General features: G+C 46.4%; 2 protein-coding genes and 1 long non-coding RNA gene across 4 annotated transcripts in view; 1 reads left to right on the top strand and 2 right to left on the bottom strand.

The window, feature by feature from the left end:
* Positions 1–1,450, bottom strand: part of MAN1B1 (mannosidase alpha class 1B member 1) — a 28,247-nt gene extending 26,797 nt beyond the window's left edge. Inside the window, exon 1 of one of the 2 annotated variants that reach the window (XM_083721752.1) lies at positions 998–1,450. In XM_083721752.1, coding sequence (XP_083577878.1) covers positions 998–1,159 — 162 coding nt within the window. In that variant the 5' untranslated portion in view covers positions 1,160–1,450. The remainder of the gene's footprint in view (positions 1–997) is intronic. The other variant, XM_083721755.1, reaches the window with a different exon arrangement.
* A 140-nt stretch (positions 1,451–1,590) lies between these two features.
* LOC310836574 lies at positions 1,591–3,542 on the top strand. Its single transcript, XR_014560161.1, has 2 exons — positions 1,591–1,963; positions 2,062–3,542. It is a non-coding gene; the product is annotated as an uncharacterized lncRNA (long non-coding RNA).
* Positions 3,543–4,893: 1,351 nt separating this feature from the next.
* On the bottom strand, positions 4,894–25,152 carry UAP1L1 (UDP-N-acetylglucosamine pyrophosphorylase 1 like 1). Its single transcript, XM_083721814.1, has 9 exons — positions 24,419–25,152; positions 22,283–22,487; positions 19,166–19,341; positions 17,923–18,095; positions 14,691–14,884; positions 11,882–12,022; positions 9,141–9,326; positions 7,450–7,516; positions 4,894–6,059 (listed from the first exon to the last, which is right to left on the bottom strand). Exons 1-9 carry the CDS (start codon positions 24,711–24,713, stop codon positions 5,973–5,975), a joined length of 1,524 nt encoding a protein of 507 aa, XP_083577940.1. The 5' UTR covers positions 24,714–25,152; the 3' UTR covers positions 4,894–5,972.
* Positions 25,153–26,295: the final 1,143 nt, after the last annotated feature.

The raw sequence follows: 26,295 nt of genomic DNA on the forward strand, positions 1-26,295 counted from the left end.
GACTGTAACAATAACAACAACAACGGGAAGGAAAGCAAGCAGAATCCACCCCAGCACCTCCTCCAACTGCACTCTCCCACACCCTTTCCCCACAAGGTGATTGACAGCTGGTGCTGATGTGGTGATTAGGAGATCAAGCTAGGACCTCAGAGACCAAGGTTCAAATCCCCACTCACTCATGAAGCTCACTGGGTGGCTTTGGGACAGTCACTGCATCTTGGCCTAACCTACCCCACAGGGTTGCTGTGGGGATTAAATGAGGAAGTGGATCACACGGCATGCTTTATTATGGCACTCAGAACCATGTACCTTGAGCTCCTTGGAGGAGAAGGTGGGATATGAAAGCAATCAATCATTCAGTCATTCTACAACAGTACATATGATTCAGAAAAGTGAGACAGAAATCAAACCAGTGCAGCTAATGCAAACATTTGAGACTGCAGGGAAGGGGTCAGAGGAAGTTCCTGCATTTCTCACCTGGCCCTACAACTAAATCTAAAGGGCTGTCATATGGAAGAGGGAGCAAACATGTTTTCCAGCTCCAGAGGGGAGTACTTGAACCCATGGATTCCAGTTACAAAAAGGGAGATTCCGACCAAAAATCAGGAAGAACTTTCCGTGACAGTAACAGCTGTTCAACAGTGGAACTGTCTCCCTCGGGAGGTGGTGGACTCTGTGTGGTCATCTGTCCTGCATGCTTTAGCCGAGATTCCTGCGCTGCAGGGCGCCCGGCTGGATAACCCTAGGGGTCCCTTCTATGACTCTTAGCTGCTCCATTTGGGCTGGACTGGTGAAGTTGGATGGGGAGAGTCGTAACCACCCTAAGAACTATGGCTATGCAATGCCCACCCTGGGGGCTTCCTGGCTTTCCAAGGCTTGACGCATGCGCCCTGCGCGGCACTTCCCACCCCGGCCTGAGGAGGGCAGAGCGCTGCGGCCCTTATTGCCTCTCCGCGCACCCCACCACCAGCCCCGACTCTATGGCTTCTCCCCTCACCCGCCAGCAGGAGCGCCTCCGCCAGGCCTTGCTGTTGTTGTAGCCACCGACGGCGGCCGCCGCTGCGTCGAGGGCTCCGCCGGGGCTGAGGGTCACGGTGATGAAGTCCCGCCTGGTGGAGGGTGGCAGCGGCGTCGAAGAGGAGGCGGCGGAGGAGTACATGGCGGCGCGGGCAACGGCCCCTCAGGATCCGCGAAACGCTCCTCCGCCGGCTGCCATGTTTCTTTTCTCTCTCTCTCTCTCTCTCTCTCTCTCTCTCTCTCTCTCTCTCTCTCTCTCTCTCGCGTCCGCCGAGCCCGTAGAGATGACGGCGCAGAGCGGCCGCTTCCGCGTCTGCGCTCTCCCTCCTTCGTCCGCGGGTGGGTGGGGAGGAAAGCTCTATGGTTATCACCTTAGCAACAGCGCCCAGGGAGCGCCTGGGAACAAGGCCGCGGAGCCTTTCTCTATTCCCCTGTGGTGAAAGGGTTAAAAGCGGCCCCGCCAGCAAAAGGCTGTTTGCCATAGCCAATAAATCACAAGCGCCTTCTTAAAAGGACATTGCTGTTTTGCGCCATGCCCGCTAGAGGCCTTGTTTTATTTATTGCCATTTTATATACCGCCCTCCGCTCCAAAGGATCTCAATGGTGTGGGGGCATGGGTCTCCCTGTTGCAGGAATTTATGTATAGGTTGGGGGGGGGGGTTGCCCCTCCAGCAGATATCATGCACACGCAGCCCACTATCAAAATCAGCACAATCACTTTTGTGACTTTTGTGATTTCACCCCACAAAACACTTCATCACAGTTTCTTCCTATCTATCCCAAGGGCCTCTGCTGCACGATACTAAATGTAACAATTCAGTGATCAATGTATCAATGTACTGGCTCACTGGGAAAACTTCAGAAATTCATATAGACGTGAGCTCACTCAGCAGCCCCTCTGCCTGAGTGATAATTCCTGGCATCTTAATACCTGAGTGCCAGACAGGTAAGGATTCCAGAAATAACAAACCCAGATGAAGACAAAAGGGTGTGATTAACTTGGCTGGGAAACAGGAAAATGTAAATATCTCTTTTGTTCCCTAGCCGGAATTAAGTTTGCCAGAAGAAATATCAACAACCTCAGATATGCAGATGACACAACCTTGATGGCAGAAAGTGTCCAGGAATTAAAGAACCTTTTATTGAGGGTGAAAGAGGAGAGCGCAAAATATGGTCTGAAGCTCAACATAAAAAAAATGAAGATCATGGCCACTAGTCCCATCACCTCCTGTCAAATAGAAGGGGAAGAAATGGAGGCAGTGAGAGATTTTACTTTCTTGGGCTCCATGATCACTGCAGATGGTGACAGCAGTCACAAAATTAAAAGACGTTTGCTTCTTGGGAGAAAAGCAATGACAAACCTAGACAGCATCTTAAAAAGTAGAGACATTACCTTGCCAACAAAGGTCTGTATAGTAAAAGCTCTGGTTTTCAGAGTAGTGATGTATGGAAGTGAGAGCTGGACCATAAAGAAGGCTGATCGCCGAAGAATTGATGCTTTTGAATTATGGTGCTGGTGGAGACTCTTGAGAGTCCCATGGACTGCAAGAAGAATGGGCATATTTTTATTTACAACACTATCCATTCTGAAGGAAATCAGCCCTGAGTGCTCACTGGAAGGACAGATCGTGAAGCTGAGGCTCCAATACTTTGGCCACCTCATGAGAAGAGAAGACTCCCTGGAAAATAACCTGATGTTGGGAAAGATGGAGGGCACAAGGAGAAGGGGATGACAGAGGACGCGATAGTTGGATAGTGTTCTCGAAGGTACCAGCATGAGTTTGACCAAACTGCGGGAAGCAGTGGAAGACAGGAGTGCCTGGTGTGCTCTGGTCCAGGGGGTCATGAAGAGTCAGACACGACTAAACAACAACAACAACAACACACTTGATGGGTGTTTGGTGGAGGGAAAGGGGAACCATGGGGCAGGGTCCAGGATGCTCAGATTACTGCCACCAGACCTCCCCTTTCATGATGTAACTGTGATGTAGTTTGGGGGGGATGTAACATGGGGATTAGCAGCTAATAAAAGTTTGGGGGCTCTTTTGTTCAGGGCTTCCATCTTGTTTCACCTTGTGGCAGGTGTGAGTCCTGTCGCGACAGTCTTCAATAAAGACCAAGCCTACTGGCTGCTGTTTTGCTCTGGTATTCTTGGGGGGTGTCCTTGTTTTTTGTCCAAGGGAGCCCTCAGATTTCTCCGTTAACATCCTTCTCGAGGCTTTGTCCTCACAACAACCCTGTGAGGTAGACTACGAGAGATTCTGGCCTGAGTGGGGAGCTGAGCCCTGGTCTCTCCCAGGTCTCTGCAGCTCACCCTGACCTCACCAAAGAGATGAATAGAGAGATAAAATAAAAATAAATGCAACTGAGATTCATCTGTTTGTCTTTTGCAACTTTTATTTCATGGAATTGTAGTGTTGGAAGGGATCCTGGGGGTCATCCAGTCCAACACCCTGCAATCTCAGCTATTGTGTTGTAAACAAAATAGCACCCTGTTGCAACAGTTTAAAAAATATCAGTCTCACTAGCTGCTTTGCTTCTCAATATTCTCTGGTTGGCCTCTGTTATTTTCTCCTACAGATGGAGAACCTACAAAGGACTCTATAAGGGCTCTTGTATAACCCATAAGGGAATAAGAGCAGATTTTGTTTACACCTGCTACTAAGAAGTGTCTAAGGCAACTTGCAATATGAAAGTGCTTTTAATATTATACACACACACACACACACACACACACACACACATCTATATATATCAGAAAACTTCCCACAACATGGAAATTTGCCATGTTGGTAGAACTGCAAACCTTAAAAATGGGATTTTGGATCACACTACTTGCTTTAATATGACACTGAGCACTTTATGTTTAATATCTGTTAAGACACTTATCTATACCCAGTCTTTCATCATAAACCAGGAGTCACTTACTTGTGGCCCTCCACATGTTGGACTACAATGCTCATCAGCCTCAGCTGAACCTGACCCGTCAGGGTTGAAAAGAGCTGTAGTCTATAACATCCGGAGGGTCACACATTAATCCTGACCTAAAGTATGTTATGATTGCCCATTCCGTCAAGCAACCTTATGTTGACCAGAAAGCATGGGCATACTTATGCCCAGAATTTTTTTTCATCTTTGGCACTATAGTGGAATGCTGCTAATTAGCAGAATGCTGCTAATTGGCTCATGGAAAACATCATACTGCAAAAGAAATTGGACCACTAGTGGACAGGAAGGGCTCTGGATCCGTGTCACAAATCGGTAACTCCTCAACTCTTCATATGGCACTGCAGTGTATGGCCTTTAAAGGACCTTAGTTTTCCATTTGCAGATCTTCTGATATTGCTCACATTTAAAAGCTTTTATCTTGGAAACTAAAACTTTAAACTTTAAAAAGTAATTATGGCTGCAAGCTTTTTTTAAAAAAAAAGTTCTATAAATGTGGGCAGTATCAGCTGATATGTGAAGACAGAAGTGGCAGAGTAAGATTTTCAGTGGGCAAGAGCCATCAGAAGCTTTGCCCTTCTATTGTCTAGCAGGAAGAGAGTAAGTTGTGCAAAAAACAAATACATTATGTAAGCTGTCATGATTTGCGTCATTTACACAGCTGAGCCTTTGCTTGTCATCCAATCTGGGTTGCCTGTGTACCTGCTGGTTTTTAGTGCAGAAGGCAAGTGATCCTGTATATATATATAGCTTACACCCACCCACCCTGCATCTATGTCTAGGGAAGGAAACTAGTAAACTATGGAAGGGCAACTGATTTGGGGGTTGCTAGGGCTGGGCATTGCAACTCCTCTTGTTGCGTTTTCTGTCTGTGTGCCAGGTCTCGGGAGTAGGGCCAGTTTTAAAAAAAGAAACACAAAAGGCAAGCTAGACTTTTTAAAGCACTTTTAATATGTGAAAATTACAAAACGGGCAATATAGGGTTTTCATCACTTTCTTCCAGAACATGTATAAAGCAGCTTTCCCCAATGTGGTGGCTTCAGCTATGGTTGGATTCCCATCAGCCCCAGTCAGCATGGTCACAGATTAGAGAAACTGTAGTGTCCTAAAACAACTAGAGGGTCCCAGTTCAGGGAGGGCATTATCGGTATCAAAAGACGGTTTGGGGATAATTAAGAAGGAGGAAAAAAACAATGCACTCTGCTACAGAAAGATTTGCGAAGAGGGAAGCTTTCAGCTCAAGCTGGAAACACCAGATTCAAAATGGCACTGCCAAAATAGATGCAATTCAGATCCTGTCTCTTCCGCAGTCAGGGCAGGACTTCCAAGATGAGGCGAGAGATTCTGGACACAGACAATGCCTTTAACTTTGAGTGTATAAAGTTCTTGCAAACACAGATTTAGGTAAGCACTGTTTGCTCCTCACTGGAAGCTTATCTCCAAGGTCTGAAGCCCAGAGCTTTCTCCAGATCTACCACCTAACATCCTTTTAAGTAGAGTTGTCCGTAATCAAACATTGTTCCTCCTGTTTGTTCTGCCACTGAGTCATGCTCCTCCAAGATAATACAGAGCCCCTTCACCCAGCATTGGTAAATAATATCTATGGAATATGTGCAGCACTATTTAGAGGTTCCTCTCAGCTATCTGCTGCCTCTCTGGTTCCTTTGAGTGTTGACACCAGCAAAGAATCCCGTCCCCCAGGGCTGCCTCCAATTTCAGCATTACACACAAGGGGCCTCTCAGCCATAGTAAGGATGATGGGTCTTATTTCAGACAGCTCTTTGAAAGTTGCAGAGAATGCTATTGGGACAATCAAGGGCAGAAACCATCACTCTCCAGGCACAGTGTGACCTAACAACCCCACCCCAGAAGCAGAAAAGTTAGAAGGTTTTGGCTTTATAGTATCATAAACACTGATAGTTTCTCAAAATTATTCTTTTCTTAATTACAAAGCAACAGTCAAGCAAAAAGATGGTCGCAGAGGACAATCTTCCAAGTTGGGTCTTCCTTCAAGCTCTTGTTAATGTTGCTGCTTTGGTTTCATCGAGAAGAAAAGGTGACACAAGGTCTTTGGCTTTCAGGTACTTCTCTAGTCCCTGCAAAAGAAAACGAATTTTGAGCCAAAGGCCACCTTCCCTTATGGGCAAGCTTTCAGAGTTTGCATGACAGTGATGGTCAGGACCAGAGATGAAAGTGGGTGGAATAACCAATGTGGCTCTTACTTTTGTAGCTTACTTCCGTGGAATATGTCAAGAGGCATCAACACAGTTCAGCATACATTCAAGCCAAGGCAAAGCACTCACAGCAGTGGGGCAAGTAGCTTGCAGAGAGTCCTAACCGCCAGAAAAGCCTCAAGGGCCACATTAAATTCCCAGGCCTGAGGTTCTCCACCCATTTTAAAATCTAACCACGACTTTTGCCCCCAAGTCAGGGGTATGTGGTATCTGTGGCCCTCTAGATGTCAGAAGCCAATCCCCAGCAGCCTCAGCCAATGGTTGGAGATGTTGCAAATATGAGGTGAATCGCTGCTGGAGAGCCAGAGGTTTCCTCTTGCTGCTGTAACTCATGGGTAGGCAAACTAAGTCCCGGGGACTGGATCCGGCCCAATCGCCTTCTCAATCCGGCCCACGGACAGTCCAGGAATCAGCGTGTTTTTACATGAGTAGAATGTGTCCTTTTATTTAAAATGCACCTCTGGGTTATTTGTGGGGCATAGGAATTCGTTCATTATTTTTTTCAAAATATAGTCCCACAAGGTCTGAGGGACAGTGGACCGGCCCCCTGCTGAAAAGGTTTGCTAACCCCTGCTGTAACCCATCTTTCAGCCTTTATTTCCTGTCACATACTGATTCTCCTTAAGTCCCTCCTGCCTATTCTGGATTTTAAGCCTCTGTAGACAAGGACCTGCTAGGTTGTTAACTCTAAAAGTGACACACATACACTTATAAAACAATCAAAATGATTTTAATAATAATAGGGAAGAAACTATTCTTAGCTGCTTTTCTTTTTTATTATTCTGACACAACAGTATTTTGTGTTTTTTGTAATTATATGTAACCAGCATCACAAATTCCAAATGGAGGAAAGCCTATATAGCTCTGCGGTTCCAGGGTATGGACTCTGCCACAGTTGAAAGACGCTATTGCCTGATCCCTTATGAAGGGAGAGTTTGCTCATGTGGAGTTTTATCCCATATTTGCCATGTTGGCTGAACATTCTTCAATCTCAGGGCTCTTCAACAGGCATAGGCAAGCTCCGGCCCTCCAGATGTTTTGAGACTACAGTTCCCATCATCCCTGACCACTGGTCCTGTTACCTAGGGATGATGGAAATTGTAGTTCCAAAACATATGGAGGGCCGGAGTTTGCCTATGCCTGCTCTACAACATCTCCAATATTCTTTGCACTGGCTCAGAAACAAGAACTTATTTCCTTAGAAGCAGATATCGAATCCTTAACAGGAGTTCACATAAAATGTCACCCTCACCTCCCCAAAGTAAGAGACTAGAGGTGAAATCTCACATACAGCGGGTGGTTCGTCATCTCCTGATAAACTGAAAAGAGAGAAAAATGTAAATAATGTCTCTCTGCAAACATATGACAAGCCACAGAAAAGAGAGGCAGGCAGGCAGGCAGCCCAGGCAACAACAGAAATTGCTCAACACAGCCCGAGGCTGTGTTATTTCATCTGTTTGGTTTTGGTATTTTAAAACTGCAATCTACCATGGGTGCTTGGAAGACAAGTCATATATAAATGAAGTAAACAATAAACAGAAGCACCAGAGCATTAGCCGAGAGTTTTTCCCTTGCCACCCAAATAACTGCAACCAGAATGCATAACTGCAATGTACTTCTATATGCAGGAGATTGGACTAGATGATGCTTTGGGTCTCTTCCAACCATACAGTTCTATTATTTTATGGCCTCACACACCTGGGACGAGGAGAAAGGCACCCCAGATCAGAGAGGATGACCCCAATAAGCTTTGATTCATGAACCCTGTGTTTTATTATTATACCCCCCCCCCTTTAAAATAGAACAAAATAAAATCTGCACCATATTAAGAGTTTGGTCACAACACGTGATGTTAACACAACTTCTCCTAATCTAGTGCCTTCCAAATGCTGCAGGAATACAACATCCATCTTGGTGGCTGCAGCAGGTGGCTGGAATCCCCCCTCCCCAATCTTGGAGAAAGCTGCTTCATTGCACTCTTCCCCTCTCTGGTATAAACCCCAGAGGACACAATTTATCTCCACAAGAAGATCTCATCTGCGCTATACACTTAAGGCACTATCATACTACAGTGGTACCTCGGGTTAAGAACTTAATTCGTTCCGGAGGTCCGTTCTTAACCTGAAACTGTTCTTAACCTGAGGTACCACTTTAGCTAATGGGGCCTCCCGCTGCCGCCTCATCCTGAGGTAAAGTTCTTAACCCAAGGTACTATTTCTAGGTTAGCAGAGTCTGTAACCTGAAGCGTCTGTAACCCGAGGTACCACTGTACTTTGAACAGCCATGAAACCTGGGAGCTGTGGTTTGCTGAAGCTGCTGAGAGGGGTTAGGAGACAACCCCCCACCCCAATTCCCCTCCAAAAGCACCAATTCCCAGAGTGGTTTAGCAATCGCCAGCAAACTCTGGGAATTGTAGCTCTGGGAGCAGGGAGGGTCTTCTCTGAGAATCCTTAACAAACTACAGCTCCCAGAATCCTTTGGGAGAAGCCACACCTATTTAAAGTAGTATCATAGTGCTTCAAGTGTATGGTGTGGATGAGGCCAAAAATCTGTTGCAAGGATGTTAAACAGATACTTAACAGTTAGTCCTGACCAGACCCCCAGCTATTCCCCACTCAGAACTACAGCTCCCAGAGTTTCCTGGGAAGAGGGCTTGACTGCTAAACCACTCCACGAATTGTAGCCCTGTAAGAGGAGTAGGGGGTCTTCTAACAACTCTCAGGACCCTTAAATAATTCCCAGGACTCTTTGCAGGAAGCCATGACTGCTTAAAGTGGTGTGATAACTGCTTTACGCATACTGCCGATGGGGCCACACGCACACAGTGTTTCACTGTGGCAGCATTCCATGTCACAAATTCATCTAGTACTCCCTGGCCCCTTGGGGTAAACTACGGTTCCCTCAATCCCTTGGGGAGGATAAATCGGAGAAGCCTTCACAGACCTTGGTTCTTCAGGTATCCTCTGGCCATTGCCGTTGACAAATCTAGCTCCTGCCTTCACAGCCCAACGGTAGTGTTGGGAGAGGAGTGACCGGCGAGCTGTGATGGGAGTGTCTTTGTCGGCCGAATCAGAGTTCTTCAAAGGCGAGAACTCCTCTTCCCTCGGGACCTCAAAGGCTACGAACTTCCTGTTAACAGAAAGGAGAAACTGGAGGCTTAAAATGGGAGTTTCAGTTGCGGTCGTGCCTTCCTGAATATGCAGCATGGAGCCATTGAGGCCACGGCACGTTCCAGAATCCAGGAAAACGTAACTTGCCATTTTCATGAAAGGAATGCATTTGGAGGCAAGCAGGGAGACCCTGCAGGTGTTCTCTAAGCTGCCAATTCCAGTTGGACTTGACTGCAAAAGCGAACTAAAGCCACATCCACACAAGACATTTAAAAGCACTCTTATACCATAGGAACCAGTCTGTACCCTGCGGTCATCATCCGAGGCCCAGGAGGTCTGGAGAGGGGCGAAAGGAGAACAGGGCCTTTTCTGCAGTGGCTCCCCATTTGTGGAATGCTCTCCCCAGCAAGGGTCACCTGGTTCCATAGTTACATATCTTCAGGCACCAGGCAAAAACCTTCCTTTTTAACCGGGGCTTTGGCTTTTAACCACCTATGGCCTTTTAGAGTGGGTAGGATGTTTTAATGTATTTCTTCTTCCCCCCCCTCCTCCGGTTTTAATGTATGTACGGTGTGGACTTTTAAAGTTGCCATGCCCCCCCCCATATGACTAATAAATGTAATTAATAAACAGATAATTTAGCCACCATGCCTTCCACACCCCAAAAGTAGTCTAAGGGTGCTGACTTCACAGGCCTATAATTCCCAGCACTCTTAACAAAATACAGTCCCCGTGACTGTTAAAGCAGAACAATACAAGGGTGCTTTTAATTTATGGTGTGGATGTGAACTAAATATTTCTAGATAGGTGATCTGAAAAATATGATGCATTCAAGCTGGGTCTCTGGATTCTAGCAGAATGCAATCAATATCTATCTATCATCTATCTATCATCTATCTATCTATCATCTATCTATCTATCTATCTATCTATCTATCTATCTATCTATCTATCTCTCTATCTATCATCTATCTATCTATCTATCTATCTATCTATCATCTATCTATCTATGTATCTCTATCTATCATCTATATCTATCGATATCTATCTATCTATCTATCTATCTATCTATCTATCTATCTATCTATCTATCTATCTCTATCATCTATCTATCTATCTATCTATCTATCTCTATCATCTATCTATCTATCTATCTATCTATCTATCTATCTATCTATCTATCTATCTATCATCTATCTATCTATGTATCTCTATCTATCATCTATCTATCTATCTATCTATCTATCTATCTATCTATCTATCTATCTATCTATCTATCATCTATCTAATCTATCATCTATCTATATCTATCTATCTATCTATCTATCTATCTATCTATCTATCTATCATCTATCTAATCTATCATCTATCTATCTATATCTATCTATCTATCTATCTATCTATCTATATCATCTATCTATCTATCTCTATCTATCATCTATCTATCTATCTATCTATCTATCTATCATCTATCTATCTATCTATCTATCTATCTATCTATCTATCTATCATCTATCTATCTATCTATCTATCTATCTATCTCATCTATCTATATCTATCTATCTATCTATCTATCTATCTATCTATCTATCATCTATCTATATCTATCTACACACATACCTGTACAGCATATTTGGTGTAAAGCACTGCTCAGGCAGCTTCTAATAAAGAAGCTTAAAATTTCACTGTTGTTGGTGGAGTCATCATTGTTATTAGGAGCACAGGTGGGGTGCGGGTGGCGCTGTGGGTTAAACCACAGAGCCTAGGACTTGCCGATCAGAAGGTCAGTGGTTCAAATCCCAGCGACGGGGTGAGCTCCCGTTGCTCGGTCCCAGCTCCTGCCAACCTAGCAGTTCGAAAGTACGTCAAAGTGCAAGTAGATCAATAGGTACCGCTCCGGAGGGAAGGTAAACGGCATTTCCATGCACTGCTCTGGTTCGCCAGAAGCAGCTTAGTCCTGCTGGCCACATGACCTGGAAGCTGTATGCCAGCTCCCTTGGCCAGTAAAGCGAGATGAGCGCCGCAACCCCACAGTGAGCCACGACTGGACCTAATGGTCAGGGGTTCCTTTACCTTAATGCAGCCAGGCATATAAATTCCAAACGGTTTTCATAGGCAGCCCCACATATAACTCATGGTAGTAATCTAGAGGCTGCCAGGGCACACCATTCTTCCCTGTTACAGCAGCTACAGCTGCACATGTAATGTTCTCATCTACTGACTGCAATAATCAATCCCTCAAAAATAGAAAATGCTCTAGGGTGCAGCAGGTAAGTATGCCTGCCATTTTGATTCAGAAAACAAAACCAGAAGCTATCAGAAGTTTGGGAGACACCCTGTGTTGTCACAACTCCTTACCCCGTAGCAGCTGGTTCCATTATCATTTAGCAACCTGGTGCGCTCCAAATGTTTTGGGCTGTGCCCCCCATCAGGCCCAGCAGAGGCTGATGGGAGGTGTAGTCCAAAATGTTTGGCAAGCACCAGTTTGGCCAAGGCCAGTTTATGGAGTCTCCCCAACTCCTGCCCCAAAGAACAGGATACACTGAAAGAGAAAAGAGACACATTTGGTACTAACTTAGAAAACTGGAACACATCAAACACAAACTTCTCCAGCTTTATCCCATTGGGTTTTAGCGGCGTCACCCGATTGCCCTCCTGGTCGACGAAAGGGACTTTCTTGACAGCCACATGGCGTTTCAAGCGGGGCTCAAACTTCCTGGTGGACAGGAAAGGACAGACACATAAGCACACAGGAGACTTCCTCAAACTCTGCTCTGCTAAAAAATGTTGTTGTGCAGCAACAGGGCTGCCCCAGGTCATTCCTTGCGCTGCACAGCTGTAAGGGGAAGGAGAGGAGCATCCTGCCTTTTCACTTGCCTGAAATCTACTGCCACAATCAGTTTGATGATCCAGGGTTTCAGTGTTCCATCAAACTATCTCCATGCTTCTTTCTGCATTTCAAAGGGTTGGACCCGGTGGCCCTCCCAACTCTACAATTCTATGATTCTATGGACAAGTTTAATTTAAATTGGGGGGGGGGGCGGGAAAGTGGAAGGAAAGCTTCATCTCCCTGATTATTTTGTTCCCCCACTTTTCTGCAGGACGGGTGGTGTGTTTGACAAACTGCTGGTGGGGACCTTTCTGCTGAGCTGTTTTCATGGAGAAGGGGGGGGGGGACTCTGCATAAGTTATTTTTGGCAATTCGCCGAACACTTCCTGGAAATCTTTGGATAATGATTCACTGGTATATTGGAGTTGTTTCTGTGGGTTTTCTGAAATCTGCCTTTCAAACAGAAGGCAAAGATTTGTCCTAGGACTGTAGTTTAAGAGCTATACGACAGAGGCCGCAGTTTAGGAGAGCGTGTAGGTAAGCCGTCTTTTTTTTTTGGCTGCCTGGATGATAGCAACCAAGTTTTTGAGTTCTCCTGTTTTTCCAATTGCAGGACTACAGTCATACCTTGGGTTACAGACTCTTCAGGTTGCGTTTTTTCGACTTACGGACCGCTGAAACCCGGAAGTACCAGAATGGGATACTTCCGGGTTTCGGCAGCGGCGCATACGCAGAAGTGCTAAATTGCGCTTTGTGCATGCGCAGAAGCACCGAATCGCAACTCGTGCATGCACATACGTGCAGCTGCAGGTTGCAAAGGCTGCGGGTTGTGAACGTGCATCCTGCACATTTACAACCTGAGCATCCACTGAAATTCCTTTGCATTAGAGTTTCTTCAAAATAAGAAGCTAAGAAGAGCCCTGCTGGATTAGGCCAATGGCTCCTCCAGTCCTGTTCTCACAGTGGCCGACCAGATGCCTGTGGAAAAGTGCAGGATCTGAGCACTGTCCACTGCTGTGTATTTTCCAGCAACTAATACTCTGAAACATTAATGTGGAGGCAGAGCATAGTCATTGTGGCTGGCAGCCGTTCCAAGCTTTATCCTCCATGAAATAGTGTTCATTATAGATTTTATCTTCTGCGTGCAGTATTGCTGAATAAAGTGAGTTTAAAAGCCTACTGAAGCTGCCTGCTATAAAAATGGAAGCGCATAGATTTAAGAGCTATAGAACGGGCAACCTCTGAAGGTGGTAGACGCTCCTTCGCTGGAGGATTCCACACAGAGTTTGGGTGGCCATCTGTCAGGGATTCCTTAGCTCTGATTCCTGCATTGCAGGGGGTTGGACTAGATGACCCTTGGGAGTCCTCTACCACGTCTAAAGCACTATGATTCTACAGCTTCTAACCAGAAAACTATGTAATAGAATTTTAAGGTCATGTGTGTGTGTGTGTGTGTGTGTGTGTGTATATATATATATATATATATATATATATATATATATATATATATATGTCTGGAGCAGCACAGGAAGACCTTCCTGAAACGAATTTGACTCCCTTAAACCATTTTGACTCCCAAGCTGACCAAATGTTTTCTCTGCGAGGGGGGAGGGGGTGAGGGAACCTTCCCATTGTCTCAGGAATTGGGAAATCACCATCTCAAAGGAATGGCCAGACTACCGGGAAAGGCAATCAGATAAGGCATTATCAGATAACCTGGCAGACAGGAAAAACAACAACATTCAAATTTCTGTTGTAGACCACCTTTTCCGTGATGTATATATGATGTATGGAGGGGTGGTTTGAGCTCCAAGGCAGGGAATTTTAAATGTCTATATAAGCGCAGGCACACCTTGGTTCTGGGTTCCTCCTCCTCTCTCCTACGTGTGGGGGGAGCACCCTGTTGCAACAGTTTTAATAAAGATCAGGCTTACCAACTGCTTTGCTTCTCAATGTTCTCTGGTTGGCCTCTGCTATTTTCTCCTACCAATAAGGAACCTACATAAGGACTCTATATGGGCTCTTGGATACCCCATAAGGGAAAAGGGGCAGATTTTGTTTACAACAACTAGGAGCTCAGTTTGTCACAATCCTGATACAGTGGTGCCTCGCAAGACGAAAAGAATCCGTTCCGCGAGTCTCTTCATCTTGCGGTTTTTTCGTCTTGCGAAGCAAGCCCATTAGTGGCTTAGCGGATTAGCGGGCTTAGCGGATCAGCTGTTAAGCGGCTTAGCGGATCAGCTGATAAGCGGCTTAGCGGCTTGGGAAAAAGGGGGGGAGGGAAAAAAACCCGCAGGAACTCGCAAGACATTTTCGTCTTGCGAAGCAAGCCCATAGGGAAATTTGTCTTGCGAAGCGCATCGAAAAACGGAAAACCCTTTCGTCTAGCGGGTTTTCCGTCTTGCGAGGCATTCATCTTGCGGGGCACCACTGTACAATGCTCAGAAATGCATGCATCCCTTCCCACCCCGCTGATTTCCAGGATGCAGATCCCACACTCATAAACTCTGGAACAGGTCATGGGAAAGTGAGCATGCACAACTGCAGGACTTACTCTGTGACAGCCTTCAGGAAGTCAAGACTAAAGAAGTGATTGCAGATATTTCCAGCGCTGTATGTCAACCGGCCATCCGTGTTTCTCCTCTGTGCCGTTTCCAAGGAGATCTCGCTGTATTCCACCACCTGATATACTCCGTCCACAGAGCAAACCACCCCTACAGGCTCTGTGGGGTAGGCTTTTTCCACTACCTTAACAAACAAACAAACAAAAAATAGAATTTTTGGGCCAGAGACGGGTAGCAAGTGAAATAACCACAAAGAGTGGATCGAGCAGGTGGAGGGGCTAGGTAATTCTTTTTTTAAATATTTTTTATTGGAATTTTATTTACAACATAACATAACCTCCCCCAGTATACAATCCACCCTCATTAAATGTGAACATGACATACAATGAGCATAACATACAACAATACAAACAACAAGTAAAAGACTTCCTTTATCCTGTATATGGCCTCCTTATTTACTGTATTTTTCGCTCTATAGGACGCACCCGACCATAGGACACACCTTGTTTTAGAGGGGGAGAACATTTCTTCCATTTCTCCTGCCGCTTCGCTGAAGGGGCACTGCGCAGAGGGGGAGGAATTTTTTTTCTTGTTCCCACCTTCTAAAACAAGGTGTTTCTGTGCGTTCAAGGTGCGTTCACCCAAAGCCTCCAGAGCGCAGTGGGAGTTCCTGCTGCGCTCTGGAGGCTTCAGGCAGCTACCTTGGAAGCCTGGAGAGTGAGAGGGGTCACTGCGCACTGACCCCTCTCACTTTCCAGTCTTCAGTGAAGGCAGCCCGAAGCCTCTGGAGCACGGCGGAAGTGCTCCCTCTGCGCTTCGGAGGCTTCGTGTTCCTATTGCTGAAGCCAAGGAGCCTGCATTCGCTCCATAGGACATACACACGTTTCCCCTTAATTTTGGAGGGGGGAAAGTGCGTCCTATAGAGCGAAAAATACAGTACTTCTTATAAACTGTTTCCTTTATGAATAATTATTAAGATTTTTTCTAATTATAACTTAAATATCAACAAAGTCTCCTGCAGACATTAATCAAAACAAGTCCAGGTATGTATTTTAGGGCACTGTTTTGTGAAGTATTTTCTGCATTTCCCCCATGCTTTTAGAAACTCTTGTCTAGTGTGATCTCTAATTGCCTCTGTTAATCTAGCCAGTTCAATATACTCTTAATGGTTTGTCTTGCCATTCCTTTTTTGTTGGCACAGTTTCTTTTTGCCAGTTTTTAGCAGTTAGGGTCCTTGGCGCTCCTGTGGCATAGAGGAATATTTTCTGATCTTCTCTTGCTATACCTGTGTCCAGGTAATTCTTGATTCTACAGATCAAATCCAATTCTGCTCAGAGGATGCTGGATTCAGAAATTCACATGGTCAATTAACTGGATGCATATGTTTGCCTGTTTAGCACAAGATTACTTAACTGTTGCAGGCCCAGGAAGTGGGGGGAAAGGATCTCTGCCAGTCACCCCCCAACACCCTTGTAAGATTTTACCTAGGCACTGCCCATAGGTGTTCAAAGTTCATCTAAAAAACTCACTTTTCAGGTTTTGTTTCATTTTGCTTTAAGGGTACTTAAAGTTCCATATACTGTCCATCACAGACACTGCCTATATTCAACATGTTTATGGCTCCGAGGCAGGTGGAAGAAACGCAACACATTACATGGAGGCAAAAGCAGATCTAGATTTTTTAAAAATGCAGTAACAAATGAGGAGGAAGGTTCATTTGAGCAGGGAGGGATTCCCCGCTCTGGGATCCCACAGCTAATTCTCCCCTCATCTCCTCACTGGCCCAAGTGGGACTAATTTAGCCAGCTAGCCCTGATGATCATCTAATGTTTATTGGATGGATTTCCTCCCTAAATTGATTTTTGATTTTATTGTTATTTACACTTTATATCATATTTTATGCTGCTTTTTGTAGCATCATTTAAGTGTTTTAAATTTGTTGTTAGCTGCCCTGAGCCCGGTTTTCTGAACCAGGAAGGACGGGGTATAAATAAAAGTTTATTATTATTATTATTATTATTATTATTATTATTATTATTATTATTAATCAGATTCCATCTGCAACCTGCCAGACACAAGCAATGCTTTGGGCTTTTAAAAAAAAATGTGGGGGGGGGGGGAACATGTGGAAGGACCCAATTGCACTCCCCGCCCCCAATCCACAACAGTTTTATTATCATATTTTTCCATGCATAAGTCAATGCTTTTTGCTAAACAAAAAAATTAGGCAAAAATTGGGTGTTGTCTTATACATGGATAGTGAATGCAGAGGGGGGACATGCAATTAATGGCAGCAGCAAGCAGGAAATTGGCAGTGGCGATTGGGTGGGTGATTGGTGGCTGCAGCAAGGCCTGCTGGTGATTGGCTGTGGCTGAGGCAAATGGGCAGGCAACTTGCGATTGGCGGCTGTGGGAAGTGGGCAGGTGGGCTGTTGGGGGTGGCGAGCAGACAGACAATTTGCGGCAAGGTGTGCGATTGGCAGTGGCTGTGGCAAGTGATCGGCAGTGGCAGGCAGGCAGGTGAGCGATTGGCAGAAGTGACCTCCCTCTTCCCCCACAGCTAAACAACTTAATTCCTTAATTTTGGGCTTTAAAAAATGGGCGTGTCTTATACACAGAAAAATATGGTAGTTTAACATGCAGTATGACTGCATCTTGTGTTGGGGGTACATTCTGGGTATGGCGCATATGCACAAAAATGTGTATACCCGAAGCGCCCCCTTGGAATCACCACTGCACAACCATCATTACCATCCAAGCAAGGAAAACAGCTTTGAAGCTCCCTGCCTTGCATACTGGACCCAGAGATGCTCCTGCAAAATCCTACAAAACCTCACAAGAGCCTTCCAGAACCCAGTAAGAAAGTACTTAAAAGCTCTTTCCGTACCCCCGATGCAAATTCAACTTTTAAACTCTTTTAAGCCTTGCGTGTGATTAATTTGGGGGATTTAGCCAGCTGGCTTTCAACCACGTAAGGTTAAAACTGCACAACTTAATCAAGCGTAAGATGCAATTGTCCTTTACTTACACAACAGCTCTGGGGCCTGGGGTACCACAGGGCATAACCATGATGAGCAATGTAATTGTCATATGGATGTTGAAAGGACCATCAGAACATGAGTCACTTCTCTCTCACACACGCTTGCTCATCCTTAACCATGTCTGCCCTGCACACAAGGGAATTTTGTGATCCTCCCTGCCCAATGTTTTGGTCTCTGTCACCTTAGCACCACAATCAGCTCCTTTCGAGACACAGAAACCAATGAAGACGGGATCTGCCATTTTGACAAGGATGTTGTCCACACAGTAGACATGGATGTACTGGACGCCACACCGCTCCATGTGCTCCAGGATCTTGTTGTCCATCAGGGCACGGTACAAACCGCCATTGCCATCTGCAACACACAAGGAATGAGTTAACTTGTAGACAGAAACTGGGTTAGGACCAGCACCAACTGGCCAGCACCCATGCTATCAACAACCCAGCTTTGCTTCTCACCTGCAATCTCTGTAACCAGTTTTACCACTGCTTGTAAATGGTGGCGGAGGAATGTATAACCAAACAAATGCACATGTGGCACTTGCAATTTTAAAAATATAGGGAGCCCACCTTCAGGGGTGCAGGTCAAAGGGGAAGATGGTTCCCTGATCTTTCAGGCTGATAAAATATGGCCTTACCCTGGCCTTTGAAAGCTGAGATACATATTTTAGGACATACCCTATCCTATTGATTGTAATATTCTGTATTTTATTTTTGGATTGTAAGCCTGCAGGTAGGGACCATCTTGTTTTGACTATAAGTAACCCGCTCTGGGAGTCTTTAAGGCTGAAGAGCAGGGTACAAATACCATAAACAAACAATTTTTAAAAAAAATTAAATAAAATGAAACCCACCCTAGAACTTCATAGTGAAGGGCAGGTAAGAGACCTAATAAATAATAATAATAATAATAATTATAGTATGTATTATATGGCATGATTGTATTCCCTATATATTGAGGACATGATCACTCAGTGCAATCAGCATATGCAAATGTCTGGCTCACTTAAAGCTATATAGAACCTTTACTCTCAATAACAATGCAACTCACAGGCAGAGAATACTTTTATTTTTCTAAATCTTCATTATTTGTACAGGGAATCTTTGTATGAGTTAATACTGTATCAACCCTTCGGAGCTGTACTTTAACTCTGTACTTTTGTCCTTCCGGGGTATGGCACTTTCGATCTATTGTTTTATTTCCTTTTGTTGTGGTTGCATTTTAAAATAATAAATCAATTCTAAAAAAGAAAAATGATACAGCTGTGCTGCTACGAGAAAGCTCTGCACCTGCCACATGTGAAGGACTTGCTATACACAATGCCCCTTTTCACTCAAATATTCAAAACGGTGCCAGTGAGAGGCCTTCAGAAGCTCCCAAGCAAGACGTAACACTTTCCCAACTTTAGGAAAGCTGCTGTATACCTGGCGCCATGGCAATCTTCCCTTTCTCTTCCAAGATTGCTTTCCCATCAAATGCCACGGCTGGGAGCATCCTCTGCTCAAACATGATGATGTTGGACTTCTCCAGGTTAAAGTAGTTGTGCTCCTGGAAGAATTTCTCTGTCGGTCCCAAAGTGAACTCACTGGTCATAATATACCTGCCGGGGAGGCAAACATGGCACTGCAGTTAGAAGCACTGGACAAGGAAACCAGCCGGGTTGGATTCACACAACCAAAGCAAGCAGAGAACGTGTCTTTGAGACTGACCCAGAAACTCCAGCGGGTGCAGAATGCCGCGGCAAGACTCCTTACGGGGTCCTTGCCGCGGCATCACATTCAGCCAGTGCTATACCAGCTGCACTAGCTCCCGGTGGAGTACAGGGTCAGGTTTAAGGTGCTGGTTTTGACCTTTAAAGCCCTATATGGCCTAGGACCCACGTACCTATGGGGCCACCTCTCCTGGTATGTCCCACGGAGGACCTTACGGTCTGCAAACAAAAACATCTTGGAGATCCCGGGCCACAGAGAGGTTAGGCTGACCTCAACCAGAGCCAGGGCCTTTTCAGCACTGGCCCCGATCTGGTGGAACGCTCTGTCCCAACAGACTAGGGCCCTGCAGTACTTGACATCTTTCCGCAGGGCCTGCAAGACAGAGCTATTCCACCAGGTCTTTGGCCAAGGCGCAGTCTGACCCCCTCCTTTGGCAATCCTCACAGAACTCTAGCCCAATGGTTGCCATTAATTTGATTCTGAATTGATTTTAGAATGAATTGATTTTAGAATGTATTTCAATTAATAGATTGTGATTTATGTAAACTGTGTTACTTTTACTGTTGTTAGCCGCTCTGGGCCTGGCATTGGCTGGGGAGGGCGGTATATAAATAAAAATTTATTATTATTATTATTATTAGTAGTAGTAGTAGTAGTAGTATTTTTGCAGTTGGGCACACCCAGGGCATGACAAGGACAGGCACATGCCTTTCTTTTGAAGACTCAAAAACACAGAAGTAAACAGCAATGACATGCAAAGATCACAACGCAGGGGGAGGGGGGAATCTGTGAAGCCAATCAATACTTCTACATAGCTCTATCTTTATTTCAGCTATTGTGATATACCATATTTTTCACTCTATAAGACGCACCAGACCACAAGACGCACCAAGTTTTTGGAGGAGAAAAACAAGAAAAAAAATATTCTGAATCTCAGAAGCCAGAACAGCAAGAGGGATCGCTGCGCAGCGAAAGCAGCAATCCCTCTTGCTGTTCTGGCTTCTGGGATAGCTGCGCAGCCTGCATTCGCTCCATAAGACGCACACACATTTCCCCTTACTTTTTAGGAGGGAAAAAGTGAGTCTTATAGAGCAAAAAATACGGTATTTACACATTGTGGTGTTTAGGTGGTGATATATGACCATGCTAAAAACCAGGTATCGCCCAGCCCCAAACAGAGCCCTGTTTTCACAGGGCCCAGCCAGATGCCTGTGGGAAAACCCCAAACAGGACTGAGAGCCCAAGAGCCCTCTCCCCTCTTGTAGCTTCCAGCACCTGGTTCAGAACCGTTGCTGCCTCTGACTGTGGAGGCAGAGCAGAGCCACTGGGGCTAGGAGCCACTGATGGCTCTCTCCTCTAACACGAATTTGTCCAGTCCCCTTTTAAAGCCACCCAGGTTGGTGACCATCACTGCCTCCTGTGGGAGAGAGTTCCACAGTTCCACTATGCGCTGAGTGAAGAAGTCATTCCAGCATTCAGGTTCATTGGATGTCCATGAATTCTAGTATTATGAGGGAGGGAGGGAAACTTTCCCCACACCATGAATATGTCATTTTATAAACTTATATTGTGTCACCCCTTAAAGCTAAAGTGACCCCTGACCATTAGGTCCAGTCGTGGCCGACTCTCATCTTGCTCATCTTTGCGGCGCTCATCTTGCTTTATTGGCCGAGGGAGCTGGCGTGCAGCTTCCCGGTCAGGGGCCAGCATGACTAAGCCGCTTCTGGAGAACCAGAGCAGCGCACAAAAATGTCGTTTACCTTCCCGCCAGAGTGGTACCTATTTATCTACTTGCACTTTTACGTGCTTTCAAACTGCTAGGTTGGCAGGAGCAGGGACCGAGCAACGGGAGCTCACCCCACCATGGGGATTTGAACCAACGACCTTCTGATTGGGAAGTCCTAGGCTCTGTGGTTTAGACCACAGCGCTACCCGCGTCCTGTGTCACCCCTTACTCACCCTCTTAAAGTGAAAAGTCCCGAATATGCTTCTCCCCCCTCTCTGGAGGTACTGTTACAGTTGCATGCAAATTTATGTAACTTTAACCAACTGATTAACATTCAGCTGATTATCTGATAAAGATTTCAGCGGACAGTCCTGATCTTTTTGGAGCTTTGGAAATATCCTAGTTAAATGTTTAACCAGGGGCCGGCAAGGTTTACCTCGCCTGGGCCAGTTCACTCCAGCGGAGATCCCTCTGTGGGCTGGATCGCCCGCCTGCAATTTTCAGCGTCTGCGCATGCGCAGATGTAATTCCCGGCGTTACAGAAGCGAGTCCCAGCTCGGTACTGCACTGGTTTAGCACAGCACGTGGGGACTCGCCAAGTGGCCGGCTCAGCTCGGGGGCGGCTCAGGGGCCAGTTAAATGACCCCCGTGGGTTGCTTGTGGCCCATGGGCCAAAGGTTGCCAACCCCTGGTCTAAACAGACTTTGCCAATGGGAGTCACACTGCAAACCAAGAAGAAGAATAAGAGTTTGTATTTGATATCCTGCTTTATCACTACCCTAAGGAGTCTCAAAGTGGCTAACCATCTCCTTTCCTTTCACTCTGTGAGGTGAGTGGGGCCAAGAGACTTCAGAGAAGTGTGACTGGTCCAAGGTCACCCAGCAGCTGCATATGGAGGAGCGGGGAATTGAACCCAGTTCCCCAGATTACGAGTCCACCGCTCTTAACCACTACACCACTCTGGCTCCAAGAAGAGGGCATCAGATTGGCATAAAACCACCCTGCCACTTAGCAAAAGGAACAACAGCAAAGAATTTTGGGACACCATGTGACCACAAGAGCCACTGGCCAGTGCCTTAAGACCCCAGGAGCCAGCTACCCACCAAGGGACTGTGCAGCGAGTTCCAAACTTATCACCAGCCAGCTGCTCCACTCTGCGGATCCGCTCCGCCTGGATCTGATAGAGGGTCTTACGGCTCGGCAGCCCCACATCATACATGCCCTTCGGGTAAGGCACCCCGAGGCGTGTCCCTTGCCCTCCAGCCAGAAGGAGCACGGCCACCTTGTTCTGGGAGATCTTACGGAGCCCTTGAAGGAGACAAGAGAAAGATCACCGGAGGAAATATATATCTTGTTCAAATCACGGTTGGAAAGGACCACGAGGGCCGTCGAGTCAAGTGCAATTCAGGAATCTTTTGCCCAATCTTTTGTCAAGCCCATGACCCTGAGATTAAGAGATTATCAACTGCAGTCTGGGTGGCTGCCCTTGGAGACAGTGCACAGGGTGAGAGGCTCCTTTGGGGGCCTGGAAGCCCCCTACCCGCACCCCAAGCAAGAATCATCTGAAAGAGGCACAGGGGTGATGGTGCAATTTCTGTGGACCCAGCTGCCTTCTTTCCCCTCATCGCTGAACAGGTCTGACAGCTCCAGAAGAAGTTTTAAAAACAGGCAATGCCTGGGAATTTAAATTATTTGAAGTACTTTTACTTCAACTCGTAAGCGCCCAGAGCAGCTTACGATAACAGTTAAGTCTGTTTTTTCCCTCAGACTTTCCACCAAAAATATACAACACAAAAGGAAAAGGAACTGGGAAGGAGAAGGTAAAAAGCAATCCCAGACAGTACTACAGCGGTACCTCGGGTTAAGCAATTAATTCATTCCAGAGGTCCGTTCTTAAACTGAAACTGTTCTTAACCTGAAGCACCTCTTTAGCTAATGGGGCCTCCTTCTGCTGCCGCGCTGCCGGAGCACGATTTCTGTTCTCATCCTGAAGCAAAGTTCTTAACCCGAGGTACTATTTCTGGGTTAGCGAAGTCTGTAATCTGAAGCGTATGTAACCTGAAGCGTATGTAACCCGAGGTACCACTGTACTTAGTACTCAGAGGCGGGGGACAAAGCCTCTAGTAGCCCTAGGTCCTGATGATGTCAGAGTGTGCTTTACTTCAGCTCTATCTACACATGCCCAGTGGTTCTTTGGTCTTCTAGACAGTTGGTTGGAATCCTCAGTCCCAAGTCTCTTTGTAAACTGCTCAGAGGTTTTCTGTCAAATAACCAAACAGTATATAAATTTTGTTAAAGGTATTAAAATTATGTAACACGGGTGCACAAGTACTCTGAATGCAGAACTGGTGTTTGCACAGCACCCAAGGCAAGTTTTGACCCACCCCAAAGCACACAACAAATGGACACCCAGGCGGGCCAAATTGTATTTTGCAAACACTGAAGGCTTTGCCAACATGGCGCCCTTCATAAACGGGTGGACTACAACTCCCAAAAGCCCTAGCCAAATATTGCCACCAATGGCAACGGGAGATTATAATCTCCCGTTGGAGGAAGCTGGAGGAAGCTGGAGCTGGAGGAAGAAGGCTGGCTTACATGGGGCATCACTCCTTAAAATGTTTTACTCAACAACAGCATTTTGGGCCACAGACAACGCAAGGGAACAGTTTCCTGGTGTCTAAATGTACAATTTCTGGTGGCACAAAACTTATTTTACTGTGTGCGAAAGTTGTGCAATCTTCTTCATTTAGGTTGTTTCTACATGGAACGATGAAGAAGAAAAATATGCCGGTTTATATGTCGTTCACTACAGTACTGTATTCCAAAACGGCCTTTGCCGAGGAAGGTGCAGCCAAAGGGGCCGGTGGGTGTGTCTGTGGATGTGTCTGATTAAGTGGGCGTGACCAAACAAGGAAAGGCGGGGCTATAAGAACAGAACCAATAATGTACAGTAGTCGTTATCCACACGCCCACTCTCCGAAAATTAAAGCACTAATGGATCAGACCAAAGGTCTATCATTTTCCAAACAGGTGCCTCTGGGAAGCGCACGTAGGCAGGCAGGTACAACCACATGCACCCGACCTCCGGCAGTCTCAGGTAGACTACCTTTGCGCCGAGGTTCCACAGCGAGAAGTTAACACAGTAACCCACAACGTTCCAACTGCTTGCTCATCCTCCTCCACCTGCAACCCCCAGAGGTCAAAAGGGCTACCAAAAGCCAGGTCTATCCTAGCCTTACCCTCTTCCTCCCACTGCTCCAAAGTCCGCGGGTCGCTCCTGCAGACGCTGCCGAAGAACTCTGGAGGGACGGGCTCTATCCGGCAGCCCAGTCTCTCCTGGCGCGGCTCTTCCTCCCGCGCGCAGGCCTCCGCCGCCCTCCGGCAATGCTCGCCCAGCTCCTCGGCGTCCAGTTTCGCCAGCGACTCCAGGAGCGAGTCTCGCTGCGCCGGGTCCAGCTCGCCCCAGAAGCGCAGCAAGTGGGACTGGCCGGCACGCTCCAGCCGCGCCCGGATCTCCTCTTCCAAGCACGCCATCACCTCCTCTCTCTGCGCTGCTTGCTGAGCTTTTGCAAAGGGGAAAGAGAGTCCTTTTTGCAATTTGCAACAGCTACAAAACTGTCCCTGGGGAGCGCGCGCCAAAGTTTGTGGAACGTTCCCCGGGAAGAAACGGAACGTCGCCTCCACCTCGTTCCCCCTGTGAAGGTCGGTTACTTGCAAGATCCTCTCTTGCAACCACAGCACGGAAACCCGTGTCACTTCCAAATTCCCGCCCCGCCCCCCTTCTCCTGAGTGGACTGATTTCAGGCGTGCGCTCGTCCAACCAGGCAGGGTTCCCCTTCTATTAGCAAGAGGGGGCGGGGAATAAAGCAAAATTGCAACTGGTCAAACTTTAAAAAAGCAACTGGTGGGGGTCAGGAGGAAGGAGGAAGGAGAGGAGAGGCTGGAGGAAATTGCAGCCAGCGCGCAGTCCCGCCCCCAGGCATAAGGAACGCCCCCCGCTTCTACGTCCTGTTTCCCGCGAGGATGCAAAACTGTTAGCTGTCTATACTGGGCGCTCGCTTCGAACTTGTTTGTCTGATCTGAAGCGATTCCGCTTACTTGCAGCGTAACGCTGTGCATGTTTATGCATAAGTCCTCCTTCAGCTCGAAGCGGGTTGGGGATACTTCCAGGCTTGCAGCTGGATCCTTTTAACCGAACATGCCAAGGACTGATCCTGGAGTCTTTGGAGGCAAAACGCCCGCTCTGCCCGCTGGAAGTTCCCGGAACGTTTCCAGCCATCTGTCAGGGATGCTTTGGTTGTGAATCCTGCATTGCCACCCTTTAGAGCCCCTTCTCTACCAATCTATGATTCCACGCCTGCCCCCAACGCGGTGAATATCCGTGACTCTCCCCTTTAACCTCCTGCAGAAATCGGAGGCCCTAGCGGAATGGTCCTAGAAACGCCAATCCCCGCCCTTCCCTGGCACACCCACCTGCGGGCTCCACCACAGGATGTTCAAACACAGCACGGCGTGTACTGTGCAAGAAAACGGCCTTGTTCCAGCAGGTTGTCCTCTTTCATAGCAAAGGAACACTGTCTTCCAAAGCCGCCGTCTATGGAAACAGCACTATTTGTCTTTTAGATACCTTTATGCTTGTTTACCAGGTATAATGGGCCCGAAAGAAAAAATCTGTTCCCTGAATTGACCCCAATGCCTCTTCCTGCTATGTAGTTTACATTACTGTACAAATGATATTGTAGAGTTGGGAATTGGAAAAGTTCAGAGAAGGGCAACCAAAATGATCAAAGGAGTAGAGCAACTACTCTTTGAGGAAATGTTGCATTGTTTGGGACTTTTTGGTGTATTATTATTATTATTATTATTACTACTACTACTACTACTTTTTATACCACCCCAAATCTGGAGGTCTCAGGGCGGTTCACAGAAAAGAGAAGTGTAGAGAAAAGTTTACCGAAGACTGGGAAAAGTTTGTGGAATATCTGGAAAAATGTGTGTGATGTGCAAACAACGCTAGTGGGTTTCCAAGAAGCACTGTAAAAGTTAAGATGTATTGTCGAAAAGAAATAGAAGGGGGAGGGAAGATAAATGGCAATACAATGAAGGGAATGCGTGC

The sequence above is a fragment of the Podarcis gaigeae genome, assembly GCF_964106915.1.
Source record: "Podarcis gaigeae genome assembly, chromosome: Z".
In the NCBI taxonomy this organism is placed as follows: Eukaryota; Metazoa; Chordata; class Lepidosauria; order Squamata; family Lacertidae; genus Podarcis; species Podarcis gaigeae.

What these genes read in the sequence shown, in the direction of transcription:
- UAP1L1 (XM_083721814.1), bottom strand. Translation starts at nt 24,713, where the DNA reads ATGGCGTGCTTGGAAGAGGAGATCCGGGCGCGGCTGGAGCGTGCCGGC. An exon ending in ACTCGCTGCACAGTCCCTTG is followed by an intron (nt 19,342 to 22,282) that starts GTGGGTAGCTGG and finishes CCTCCCCGGCAG; the next exon opens with GTATATTATGACCAGTGAGT. An exon ending in GATGTGTTCCAGTTTTCTAA is followed by an intron (nt 9,327 to 11,881) that starts GTTAGTACCAAA and finishes TTCTGTTAACAG; the next exon opens with GAAGTTCGTAGCCTTTGAGG.